The sequence below is a fragment of the Dama dama genome, chromosome 33 (assembly GCF_033118175.1).
Source record: "Dama dama isolate Ldn47 chromosome 33, ASM3311817v1, whole genome shotgun sequence".
In the NCBI taxonomy this organism is placed as follows: Eukaryota; Metazoa; Chordata; class Mammalia; order Artiodactyla; family Cervidae; genus Dama; species Dama dama.
In genome coordinates, this window is record NC_083713.1 from 30,867,947 (window position 1) to 30,881,436 (window position 13,490).

Consider the following 13,490-nt stretch of genomic DNA (forward strand, 5'->3'; position numbering starts at 1 on the left):
TCACCCGATGGTACTATGTCATGTTTTGCTCTTTTTATAGAAAGAAATTCAAGCCATGAGTCAGTGCAGCCATCCCAACGTAGTGACCTATTACACCTCTTTTGTGGTAAAAGACGAACTTTGGCTGGTCATGAAATTACTAAGTGGAGGTAAGTGGGTTTTTTCATTATTTGCTTGTTTTTTTTCTTTTTTCTTTTCCTTTTGTGTGAGTCAGCATATTGACTAAGATTTCAGATATGATCCCCTTCCTCCTGTATTTAGAAGTTTTCTTGGTTCATTATTTGCCTAGAGAGTAAAGTCTGGATTTCTTCATGTTCATATTCAAAGCCTTTCATAATTCAGCGTAACTCCTGGAGTATCTGTTTCCTCGTCTACCCCAGCCTTCTTGGTGTGGGTGAGACTTCCCAAAAGTCTTTTGCTCTCTGAGGCCTCTGTGCTGCTCCTTAGCCCTGGGTGTCAGTCTGTCCTTCTCCATGTGCTCATGTCCTGAAAGATCTCATCATCTCTGCAGCCACCCTTTGTCTCTTCAGAAAAGTTAAAGCATTCATTCTTAACATTATTCAAGTCTTTCACACCGTGTAATATAACAAATTATTTCACTGCCGTTTGTTGAAAGGTCTGTGCTGGTGGAAATGTTCTGTGCTGTGCTATCAAGTTTCTTCTGGTGGCTCAAGTATTTGACATGTGGCTAGTGTTACTGAGGGACTGAATTTCTATTCAATTTTAATCAACTTTATTTAAATAACCTCAGGTGGCCAGTGGCTACGGTATTGGACAGGGTATTTTCAGACTGTGGGTTTCATGAAGGAACACTTGGGAAGGGGAAGGAACTTTTATCTCTCCAGCCTCAGATCATGGAAGTTAAAAAAGCCACAGGCAAGAGTCAGACATGACTGAGCAACTGAACTGAACTGAATGTAATTTGTAAGACACCTTCCCATTCCTGTATTTTTTTTTTTCTTTTCATCTTCTAACCTCACTCTTTGATAGGGAAGGATCATCATCATGGTTAGTTTCCTTGAATGCTTTCTCCATGGTTAGATCCCTTGCAAAGTGATATATTGCCTTATTTCATGTAATCTGGGCAACACCCTTGAATGGCAGGTGTCATCATCCACGTTTTTTCAGAAAGTACACAAGAGCCCAAGAGAATTAGGCAGCTTGCCCAAGGTCACACACGTCATAACTGTTAATGCTGGGAGCTGTGTACCTACAAGCCACACTGCCCTGAAAGTTTCATTGTTTTCATTGTGCAGACCTGAAAACTGGAGCTGAGAAAGTGCAAGCATACCCAACACCCAGCATCCCTTCCTCCCTGTATATCTGTCTTTCTGAGATATGAAGTATATTAGGAGCAGGGGAGAACATTAGGGTAGTGCCTGGATGCAGTCAGAATGGACAGAGTGGGGTTGTTACTGTGGAGCCCACTTTTATTTGCAAGCCCAGTTCAGCTAAGGTGAATCAGGGAAACATCTCAATTTTTTTTTTTTTTTTTTTAAAGAAGAAACTGTCTTGGATCCAGCAAGGCCCTGCCATGAGATGATGAAGGCATTGTAATTGCCTTGGGTTTGCTTGTGTAAGTCTCGGTAGGGAGCCTGGGAGAACTTAGTTCAGTTCTGTTCCCAGTCTCGTCAATCCTATTAGTTATTGTTTCCTTGAGTGCCAACTCTGGTTTTTAATTAAAAAGGAAAGGAGAAAAAGGAAGCCCTTGGAGCTGACTGCAGTGTTGAGCCTCAGGACTGCGTCTTGGTTCTGCTGAGGGTGGTGCTTTATCAGTGATGATCTTAACCAGGTCTCTTCCTGTGGAGTCCGCTAACTAAGGAAACAAGTAATTCTGGTAACCTGGGACCTTGCAGGTTTTACTTCCTCTCTTTATTTTTAATCCCAATTACTTTTTATAAGCTTGAAAGTATCCCCTGTGCCCGTCCTTGTGGACTGGATAGAAAATTTCATTGTCTTTTTAAAGGAATTAAATTTAGCCTTCCCAGGCTTTAGGTAAGAGGAACAAGTTGTAAACAGGTTTCCACAGGTAAGGGGAACGTGGGCAGACATGGCCCACTTTTCTTTCAGCAGTCCAGAAATGCATGGGTGTGTGTGTGCTGAGGCCCTTCAGTCACGTCTGCCTCTTTGCGACCCCGTGAACTGTAGCCTGCCAGGCTTCTCTGTCCAAGGGATTCTCCAGGCAAGAATACTGGAGTGGGTTGCTGTGCCCTCCTCCGGGAGGTCTTCCCCACCCAGGGACTGAACCAGAGTCTCATGTCTCCTGCATTGGCAGGTGTGTTCTTTATCAATAGTGCCACCTGGGAAGCCCCAGAAATGTGTCCATGCCTGGTATGGTATATCCTTATAAGATTAAAAAGTAAAATGTTTTTGGAAGTGTTATTTCTCAATAATCCAAAAATCCAAGAGTCAGCCAATAAAGAGATGTTTTGTTTCTCTCAGAGTGGGGAAACTATGCATTTGTTTTCTTCTATACTGCTTTATCACATCAGATCTCTTAATGAGGGGCAGGTGGCTAGTCCGCTGCAGAAATACCTGATGGGGAAACTCAATCCTCCCAGTTAATCAGAGAGTGCCTGGAGCCAAACTCAGGTCGTGAGGTGAGCTATTTGGTAACTCTTCAGAAATGTTGAACCCCCAGGTGATTATGGCTCTTAAAATGCCCAGGAGGTTTAGAATATTAATTCACATGTGTTGAAACATGAATTCAGAGTGCCAAGGATACTAATCTGTTTATAGTAACAAAGTAGTATGCATTTACTTCTTTATTATTAAACTCAGTGCATCAGAGTCAAGTAAATGGAATAAAGATTGCCTAGAGTCACAGAAAGAAGTCTTCTAGTTATAAGCAGGGGGGTCTAGAAGCAATGTACTTTCTTCTCGCTTCTGACACCTGTGTCGTAGGGTTTACAGAAGAACTGTGCTTCTTTCTCTCAGCAGTTCCCTGCTGTCTTTGCCCCTGCTCCTGTTCTTTTCTTTATCTGCTTAGACATCCTGAACCTCCTTTTAATCTGTAACCAATTGCATGTCTTGGGGAAAGGGACTGCCTCTGCAGTGGCCACGCACAGGCTTCTGCTTCTTGACCCAGAACCCCCTCATTAAGTTCAGCAGGATGTGTGCTTGCCGGCTTGGATTTAATGTTTTTCTGGCCATGGGCTGCCATGCAGTTGTTCGTATGCCTTGGAAATATTTGTGCTAAAATAAACAAACAAAAAATTTATGTTCTCATTTAGTTTTTTAAGTAGGGAGCCCTGTTCTGGAAAGATCTTGAAGGTGCTTGCTTATACAGTTGTTTAATTCTGTCTGTCCATTTAGGTTCAATGTTGGATATCATAAAATACATCGTCAATCGAGGCGAACACAAGAATGGAGTTCTGGAAGAGGCAATAATAGCAACAATTCTTAAAGAAGTTTTGGAAGGCTTAGACTATCTACACAGAAATGGTCAGATTCACAGGTATGGCTTCTGCAGAGGTGTTTCAATTCAGCTGTTCGCATCTTCAGTCCTAGTTAGTAGAGAATGTTAAGGAAACACACCTCACAGTTAAGTATTGACATTTTTCTAACTTGCATGTGTGTGCTCAGTCGTTAAGTTGTGTCTAGCTCTTTGCAACCCCATGGACTGAAGCCCACAGGCTTCCCCTATCCATATGATTTTCAAGGCAAGAGTAGTGGAGTGAGTTGCCATTTCCTTCTCCTGGGGATCTTCCTAACCCAGGGATTGAACCCATGCTTCCTGAGTCTCCTGCATTGGCAGGTGGACGGATTCTTTACCACTGAGCCACCCAGGAAGCCCCATTTCGAACTTAGGTTGGCATCTCTAGTTTTATAACCAGGCAAGAGTGTTCCAAACATGTAATATGTTAATTATTTTTGACGTGGTGGTGGAAGAGGAAGAGAGGCACTAATTTCATCTCTTCTGCAACATACAATGCTAATTCTTTAAATAGCGAAATAGCATATAGAATGTGAACACTTGATGTTTCAAATGGGTTAGTGTTACTTGGGCTCTTAGGAATAGTTGCAAGTAAACAACCATTAACTATAATACTAATATTTGTAATTCCCCTGCCCTGAGCTTTGAACTGTACAGTTTATGATATTTACTGTGTCTTTTAATGATTAGAAAAATATTACTTTAGAAATCAAACTTGTAAATTGTCATTTTTCTTAAGTGTTAAGGCTACTGAGCACAACTTTTATATAGTGAAGAAATACAGACTATTATAATTAATATTTGTAATCAGTTTCTTCCCAGAAAAGAGGCTGATCAAATCCATTGTCTAAGAGTCTGATGGGTTTGATTTGAAATTGTATCACAGACAAATTTAAGTTGAAGTAAAGCAGTTTTACATAGACTGGGCTTTAATTCTTGATAAAATGATAGTATTGTAAGTATGTGGACAATCTCTAATTCTGTAACATAAAGTATCTACTCACTATTGTTTTAATTAAATCTGGATAATAATATCATAAAAACTAAGTGTTACTAATATAAAACCCTAATCATCCTCCAGGAGCAAACTATAAAATCACTGTGTACCCTTGTAACTTTTAAATTTGTTTTTACAAATATTATATTTGTAAAATAATAATTATGTCAAACAGCTAAATTATATGATATGTTTTAAAATCTCCCTGAGTGAATTAATGCAATATATTGTCTGTACTCTAGCATTAAATTCTCTGTCTTTTTCCAAATAGGGATTTGAAAGCTGGTAATATTCTTCTGGGTGAAGATGGTTCAGTACAAATAGCAGGTAAAGCTGACAAAGATAAAGCATTCTCTGCTTATTTATGGAAGTGTTACAGCTTCAAAGAATGTAGAGTCCTTCCTAAGAAATTAATAAATGCATGTAGTCTGTTTTTTTTTTTTTCACTTGATGTATAGTTGATGTACAATATTATTTAAGTTGCAGACATACAATGTAGTGATCCACAATTTTTGAAGTTAATATTCCATTTGTAGTTATTATAAAATACTGGCTATGTTCCCCGTGTTGTGTAGTATATCCTTGTGGCTTGTTTTATGCATAATGGTTTGTACCTCTTGTACTGCCCCTCCCCACTTCCCTCTCATTGGTAACCACTAGTTTGTTCTAAGTCTGCTGCTTTTTAGTTATATTCACTAGTTTGTTTTATTTTTTAGATTCTGCATACAAGTGATACCCTACAGATTTTGTCTTTCTCTGTTGGACTCATTTCACTTTTAGCATAATACCCTCCAAGTCCATCCATGTTGTTACAAATGGCAACATTCTTTCATTCTTTTGAATGGCTGAGTAGAATTCCATTGTAGGTACCCCAGTATTTGGGCTGCCTAATTATTGAATGTTTGGATCTGAGGTATAACATGTTTTCCTATTGTTTTGATAGATCTTTGTTAGATCTTGCTATAAATTGCTGTTTTAGAACATGGCCTTTTAATAAGGGACAATTTTAATTTTATTTTCTACCTTACAGATTGAATAATGGTGATATTTATAGAAATGCGAGAAGCACTTTTGAGAGTTTTTTGAATGAGTTTGAAAGTTTAAAACATTGTACGCATTAATTTTAAGCCCTTTATTTCTCAAGCGACGGCTGAAAGATTTGTGAACTCTTGAAATCTAGGGCTTATTTTACTCTCAAATTTGATCCTTCATGGCAATTCTTGAGAGTTGATGGGCCTGACAGTGCAGTAAGGATCAAATGAGAGCATTGACAGGAGCCTTCTCCATGCAGAACCTCTCATTTTGTTAATGCTCCTAGAATAACCTGAAAGGACTGGGATAAAATGTAGCCATGTCCACATCCACCCTTGTTTTATCCCCCTTCTGTGAAGCGCTGTCTCAGCAGTCCTCTCAGCCGGCAGCGCTTTGGGCATTTTTGGCTCCACAGTCCCCTCTCGGTACTAGACAGTCCCCGTCATTATAGGATGTTCAGCCTTCTGGCTTCCAGGCATGAAATATCACGAGCAGCACATCCTAGCAGTATCCATGGTGACAGTCAATCACCGATCTGGCTTGTGTTATTGAAGAAATGTTAAAAACATTTAGTCAGTCTGATCTGCTTCTATTTGAGTTGGACTGGAAGAGTCTTACCTTCTAGGATAGGTTTAAGGTCTTTGCATTCTAGAATGTAAAGTTACTAGAAAGTTACTAGAATGAAATTGATGGCAGTCCTTGGTCCCACCCTTGTTTCTAGACAGATCTGAGGATCTGGGGATATTATTCGAAATGTGAGAGGTCAGCAGAAAACAAACATGCCCCCAACACAAAGGATGAGCACTGAGTCATCTCTTTGATTCATTGTGCCCCTTCTCTGGGTACCAGAGGACCAGGCAGGTGATGTCCCAGCCTGTATAGTGAGCATGATGCTGACCTTAGGCTCTGCATTTAATTAGGTACACTTACAGAGACCATTACTGAGTTTGTTTTTTTTTTTTGTTTTTTTTTTTTAAAGAGAAGATGTTTTGTGAAAATATAAAAGGGAAACTGAGAATTTGTTTGAGAGCAAATGTTTCTTCCCTAGGGAACTAATAATGGCAATGTTATCTTTTATTAGTCCTCTCTTTTGAAAAGATTAATTTAGTGGAGTTTAAGACCACTGGGGAGGCACTCATTATGTCAGTTAAGCACAAAGGCTTTGGAATCAAACAGGCCTGATTTAATACCCACTGTCCAACCTGGGGCAAATCACTGCATCTCTAAGCCTCAGTTTCCACATCTGTGAGATTGTGATAATATTGCCTGTCATTCTCAAAGACAGGGACTTCCTGTGTAGCTTCTAAATGGTAGGATTCAAGCCCCTGTAAGTGCAATACAGTAGGTTTTGGAAAGTTACAAGAGTATTCTAGGTGGAGAGGAGATGTCAGTTTGCAATGCGGAGGTCTTTCTGTATAAATATTTTTTGTTAAGTTGTCTAAAAAGATCTGGAAGAAAGGACCTTAATCTTTAAGACTCCAGTGAATGGATAAGAATTTTTAATTAAAAAGAAATACACACATTTATACATCATTTTGTACTCATGATTTTGTATTCTCTATTTTAAAGAGGATCTTTCAAATTGTCTAAACTTTATGTCCCGTGAAACCTGGATCCACCCCTGCTTACTGTTTTGGCAGCAAGTAAATAAATGTGAGAAATGGTTAGTGTGACCCTCAAAATGGGCAGTAGATAGAAAAAAGACAGTATAAGCTTATTTATTGTGGTAGCAAAAGATTAGGAACAGCTGAGGTGTCCTGGTTAAGTAGGTTTATGGTATATCTATACTATGGAAGACCCACCAATAGAGAATGAAAAGTACTCTGTACACCAATAGGGGGAAAAGAAATCACCAGGTTACGTGGTTAAGTGAACACAAGGTGAAATGCTATGTATATAACATGCCACCTTTTGCGAAAGAAATGGAGATAAATGAGAATATCTCTGTATATTTGTGCAAAGAAATATTAGAAGTATAGTGGCAGTGGGGCTGGTAGAGTATATACTTTTTAAAACATATTGAATTTTGAACCATGTCAAAATATGACCTAGTAAACAAAAGAAATGACTCAACAAACTTAATCAACTGTCAATAAATCAAAGCCATTTTATTTTTCTGGGCTCCAAAATCACTGCAGATGGTGATTGCAGCCATGAAATTAAAAGACGCTTACTCCTTGGAAGGAAAGTTCTGACCAACCTAGACAGCATATTAAAAAGCAGAGACATTACTTTGCCAACAAAGGTCCATCTAGTCAAGGCTATGGTTTTTCCAGTGGTTATGTATGGATGTGAATGTTGAACTATAAAGAAAGCTGAGCACCGAAGAATTGATGCTTTTGAACTGTGGTGTCGGAGAAGACTCTTGAGAGTCCCTTGGACTGCAAGCCGATCCAACCAGTCCATCCTAAAGGAAATCAGTCCTGGGTGTTCATTGGAAGGACTGGTGTTGAAGCTGAAACTCCAATACTTTGGCCACCTGATGCAAAGAGCTGATTCATTTGAAAAGACCCTGATGCTGGGAACGATTGAGGGCAGGAGGAGAAGGGGACGACAGAGGATGAGATGGTTGGATGGCATCACTGACTCAATGGACATGGGTTTGGGTGGACTCTGGGAGTTGGTGATGGTCAGGGAGGCCTGGCGTGCTATGATTCATGGGGTCGCAAAGAGTCGGACTCAACTGAGCAACTGAACTGAACTGATGAAAGTTATCAAACGTAGCTCAAAGTTGAGAAGAGTAGGAAGAATCCTCTGGTATCCAACACCTGGCCTCAGTACTCAGCAGTCTTTGGCCAATTCTCAACTCATCTCTCATTCCCCTCCCTGCTTTGGAGACTCTTATTGTTATTGATGCTGACTTTTGTTCTTGAGTGAAGTTAGTACTTTCCGTATGCACATCTTGTCCTTCCTTTAGAGAGTGGCCTTTATCCCACAGGCTAGGGGCATTATAAAGAAAAGACTTTCAACTAAACAACTGAAAAAAATGTGTGAACAACAGCTTCGAACCTTCCAGCATCAAATAGTCTAGTTGTTAAGAAGAGGATCTCTAAGATCAGCTGGCTTGGTTGAGAGCTTCCCTAGTAGCTCAGCTGGTAAAGAATCTGCCTGCAATGCAGGAAACCTGGGTTTAATTCCTGGGTTGGGAAGAGCCCCTGGGGAAGGACTCGGCTACCCACTCCAGTATTCTTGGGCTTCCCTGGTCGCTCAGACAGTAAAGAATCTGCCTGCAATGTGGGAGACCTGGGTTTAATCCCTGGGTTGGGAAGATCCTCTTGAGAAGGGAATGGCTACCCACTCCAGTATTCTTGCCTGGAGAATTCCATGGACAGAGGAGCCTGGCGGGCTACAGTCCATGGGGTCACACAGAGTCGGACACGACTAAGGAACTTTTCACTTGGTTGAAATTCCCAGGTCAATTCTCAAGCTCTGGGACCTTGGTCAGGTTGCTCAACATCTTAAAGATTCATTTTTTTAAAAGAGAGATACAGGTATAACCCACTTCATCTTTTTTTTTTTTTTTAACAAGTTCATTTTCTAGACTTTTAAAATTATATATATGTATTTATTTATTGGCCTTGGTGGGTCTTCATTGCTGCAAGGACTTTTCTCTAGTTGCGGAGAGCAGAGGCCACTCTGTAGTTAAATGTGCAGGCTTCTCTCGTTGTGGAGCACAGACTCTAGGCACTTGGGCTTCGGTAGTTGCCGTTTCCTGGGCTCTGGAGCGCAGGCTCAGGAGTTGTGGTGCATGGGCTTAGTTGCTCTGAGGAGTGCAGAATCTTCCTGGATCAGGGATCAAACCTGTGTCTCCTGCATTGGCAAATGGATTCTTTATCACTGAGCCACCAGGGAAGCCCTCTTCATCTTTTTTTCGTGAAATCGGATGAGACTCTTTGTATCCAGTGATCTTCCAACAGCTGCTCGCACGTGACTGGCACACAGGAGATGTCAGCAGCTGCCATTGCTCATCTCATCACTGTCACTGCTGTAACTCCTACTGGCGGACTTGCACCTCCCAGCCCTTCCACCGCCTGGAGATCATGTGGACCTCAAATTTGTCGTGCAGGAGGTTCAGCTCTGAGGTGCTTTATGGGTTATCAAAAGGAAGTGCTTACTAATTATGGCACTTGGAAGCTAACGTGTTATTACTTTTGCTGTAAGCTAATTTAAAAAGTACAACACATTTTTTCTGTTTTGTGATGAAACAGTCTTTTCTCACTAAGAGAGTCAAGATGGCAGCGAACTGCTTTTGAAATGCTGAGGGAAGTCAGCCCCTGGCTTATTCTGCCACCTGGTACTCTGCCAGTCATTCTGTCCCAGTATTGCTGTCAGATTAATGACCCCAGCTCCTTCTCTGGGCCCCAGGGAGCACATTGCCCTTTTTCTTTTTTCTCAGTTGCCATCCCCTGAGGTAAGATTTCCCGACTTTTCCTCTCCCTCTCAGGACTGGGTTTTTTCCCCCTCACTGCGGGTGGTGGTGTTGAGTGTAACCCAGCCGGTGAGTGTGCTGCATTTGGAAGGGCACTTGCAGGAAACCCCCAGTTAGGCTATCATGAGGATTAAATGAGTCCATGTCTATAGTGCTTAGGACAGTGCCCAGCCTGTGGTGAGGAATCTGTGGACAGTCAGTCTGGGCTTTCCCCCAGCTTTCCCGGGTGTCGCTGTTGTATATGTGTCCTTGTGGCTCGTGTGGTGATGAAGTATGAATCTTCATGAGCGGTGGTGGGTTATCAGGCGCGTGAGTGTGCACTCTCTCCATCTCTGCAGCTCAGCTATAGCTTTCTAGAATTCACATTTAATGTTCTTCATATCCTCTGAGTTGAGCATAGCATTGAGTTTATACAGTATTTCAAATGAAATTTTTTGTTTTAGCTCTCAAATAAGATTATTGCCTTAAAGAGAAAAACATGCGCAGTGATTCCTTGGAAAAACAGGCTGCTGCTGCTTTCGTGGGGTAGAGGACTTTGTCACTCTCGGTCAGGCAATGGCTTGCTGTCTGAGCAAACTTGGACCGGGGGTCCTCAGGTCTTTTGCTGGCATCTTGTGTGGGCGAGGTAGGGGAAGAGTGTGGGAGAGCTGAAGACTCAGCAACAGCAGAGCTAGACTGTCTCTTTGTTGCTGTTACATTTGGACAAATAATCTACGTCTTTTACTTAAGACTGTACTCTCTTCCCTTCATGTCTTTAAGCTCCCTAGGCTAGGATTTCTGCAATACAGGTTAAACTGGGAGAGGTTTGCGTATACTTCTTTGAATGCAGTGTTTGTTTACCTTGAGAGTATCATGAGTATTTTTTAAGAGTTTTTTCTGCTTTTTGATAGAAAACATAACATTTTTATTTTAAAAAGTCACTCACACATTCTATATGCAATAATATATATATGTATTACTTTTCTCAAAACCTTTTTTTATTAGAAAAGGGAAAATTAAGGGGCCAGGTTCAGATCACTAGAAACTCTTGCCTAAGATGCAGCCACCAAGTGTGGTGAGTAAGGCTGGGATGCTTGGCTCCATTTCCAGCAGTACCAATTCCATGGGCATTCCATGTGTTTGCAGTGAGTGTGGCTGTAAAGTCAGCACCTGATCTGTGCAGGCCCGGTTCCTTGTACTGAGTGCACTGTGACTCAGCCTCGCCAAGTGGGTAAGACTATCGTGGAGCCCCATGGGGCGACGCGCTCATTATGCTCACTTTGCCTGCCAGCTGCTAAGATACAGAGAGGGGGAGTGAGTGGCCCAGATTGCGTGTGGACTAAGTGGTCGAGTCAGGCTTCAGATTTGGGCAGTCTGGCTCCAGAGCCTGTGACCCCCTGTCTGTGGGATTTCCGGGAAGAGAACCCTAATCCTGGATTTGAATGATCTCTGTGCTGGGTGGAAGACCAACAGCCATAGCTAGTGCTTCTCCATCTCAGCGTAAATTGATTCTGTTTGGGGCTGGGAAACATATTCAGCACCTTTTCCCTCCTTGCTCACAGCATCGCTGGTGAGGTTTTAAGGGATGGGAGAAGCCATCACCTTAAGTGTCATTTGGTGCAGAATTAAGCGTGGTAGTGATGCCACACTCTTTTCCGACTAGAAAACTTCAGGTTTGATGTAGTGAATTAAAACATGAGGATGGCCTACTCTGGGTTTAATAGAAAATGCTTTACTTCTTAGTGTCTTTTCTGTACTCAGAAAACGTGTGTCTGTGTGTGTGTGTCTTCCTGGTAATAAACTTGGAGCGGATGCCTTGGTGAGTGTAATAGTCTTTGCTACAATATGATAGAAGGAGTGGTTATTTGAATGTCATGTTCTTCCCACGGCCTAGCATTTTATTTTCCAATTTGATTCTCTGTCATGTAATGTCAGTAAGGGCTTAGTGCCTTGTCTGGAAAGTGACTGAGCCTGTTCATCTGGAATTAATGAGATGCTATTCTAAAACTGAAATTCATATAAAACCAGGTCCCTTTGGGGTGGTCACTACAAGTATATTTATCTTAGGATTTTAAAAAAATATCGACTGCTCTTATACCCTAAGAATGTTGATTTAAAATTGGTTCATTTCTGAAGGGCTTTCCAGAAACATAGGACTGCACGTGTAAGGGAGATCTCGGGAGATCTCAGGTTCGTGCCTTTTAAGTGTGCATGAGTGAGTGTGAATTTTCCGTCCCTAGTTTTTCATGTCAGAAATTGAACCTGGAACCTAGTTAACTAAGGCAGCCTAGAACTTTAGAAAGTTATCATCCCACCTCTCTCAGTGTATCTTAGCCTGTACAAATCAAGCTTATGCCTTGGGTGTTTCACTGTCTGAGGCACAATGGTGAAACTTTGGGTAGCATCTCTGTTTTCTGGGAGGGAGATTTTTTTTCCTTAGTCAACCATGGAAATACATTTTCAGCTTTAGTCAGCTCCGTGAACACTGAAAACCCTATGACTGAAAACTTCTTCCAGGACAACTTGCAACTAGACTTAACTTGTTCCCAGTATTCAGGTATTATTCTCAGGGAGCCAGAAAAAGGTGTGCAAGGTGGTGGAGTTTTTATACCCATAGCTGCTGGGTTCCTTTGTGTTCTCTCTGTGTTCTTTGGCGCTGATAAGGTGTACTTGGGTGTGGGAGAGGAGTGTTTCTCATATTATAGGGAAGAGAAGCTGGTGCTTCAAGCAAGGTGGTTTGGGCTCCCTCTGTGCACCGGATGTAGCCCTGATTCATATGAGAGAGTTCTGAAGTCCACAAGGCATCTGGATGAGGAAATAATGATTTTACCATGTTCACGGTGCTTTGGTTTAGAGGGTGGGCTCTGGCATTTGACTGCTGTGGGCTCAGTTCTGACCCTGTAGCCATTTAACCTCCCTGCATCTCAGTTTCCACCTCTGTGTATTGGGAAAATACCAGAGGGCTAAAGGAGTTAGCACACATTCATGTTAGAATTAGTTAGCTCATATTGCTGTCCTATTGAAATAGGGGATGACTTTAATTATTTAAGGCATCCTAAGATCACAGGGTGACAATATACAGCCTTGATGTACTCCTTTTTCCTATTTGGAACCAGTCTGTTGTTCCATTTCCACTTCTAACTGTTGCTTCCTGACCTGCATATAGGTTTCTCAAGAGACAGGTCAGGTGGTCTGGTATTCCCATCTCTTTCAGAATTTTCCACAGTTCATTGTGATCCACACAGTCAAAGGCTTTGGCATAGTCAATAAAGCAGAAGTAGATGTTTTTCCGGAACTCTCTTGCTTTTTCAATGATCCAGCAGATGTTGGCAATTTGATATCTGGTTCCTTGGCCTTTTCTAAAACCAGCTTGAACATCTGGAAGTTCACGGTTCACATATTGCTGATACCTGGCTTGGAGAATTTTGAGCATTACTTTACCAGAGTGTGAGATGAGTGCAATTGTGCAGTAGTTTGAGCATTCTTTGGCATTGCCTTTCTTTGGGATTGGAATGAAAGCTGACCTTTTCCAGTCCTGTAGCCACTGCTGAGTTTTCCAAATTTTCTGGCATATTGAGTGCAGCACTTTCACAGCCTCATCTTTCAGGATTTGAAAT

General features: G+C 41.6%; 1 protein-coding gene across 3 annotated transcripts in view; it reads left to right on the forward strand.

Annotated features, from left to right (window-relative positions):
• STK39 (serine/threonine kinase 39) overlaps positions 1-13,490 on the forward strand; it is a 307,047-nt gene that overhangs the window by 81,453 nt on the left and 212,104 nt on the right. For all 3 annotated transcript variants that reach the window (XM_061135654.1, XM_061135653.1, XM_061135655.1), the window contains exons 3-5: positions 41-149; positions 3,316-3,457; positions 4,705-4,760. In XM_061135654.1, coding sequence (XP_060991637.1) covers positions 41-149; positions 3,316-3,457; positions 4,705-4,760 — 307 coding nt within the window. The remainder of the gene's footprint in view (positions 1-40; positions 150-3,315; positions 3,458-4,704; positions 4,761-13,490) is intronic.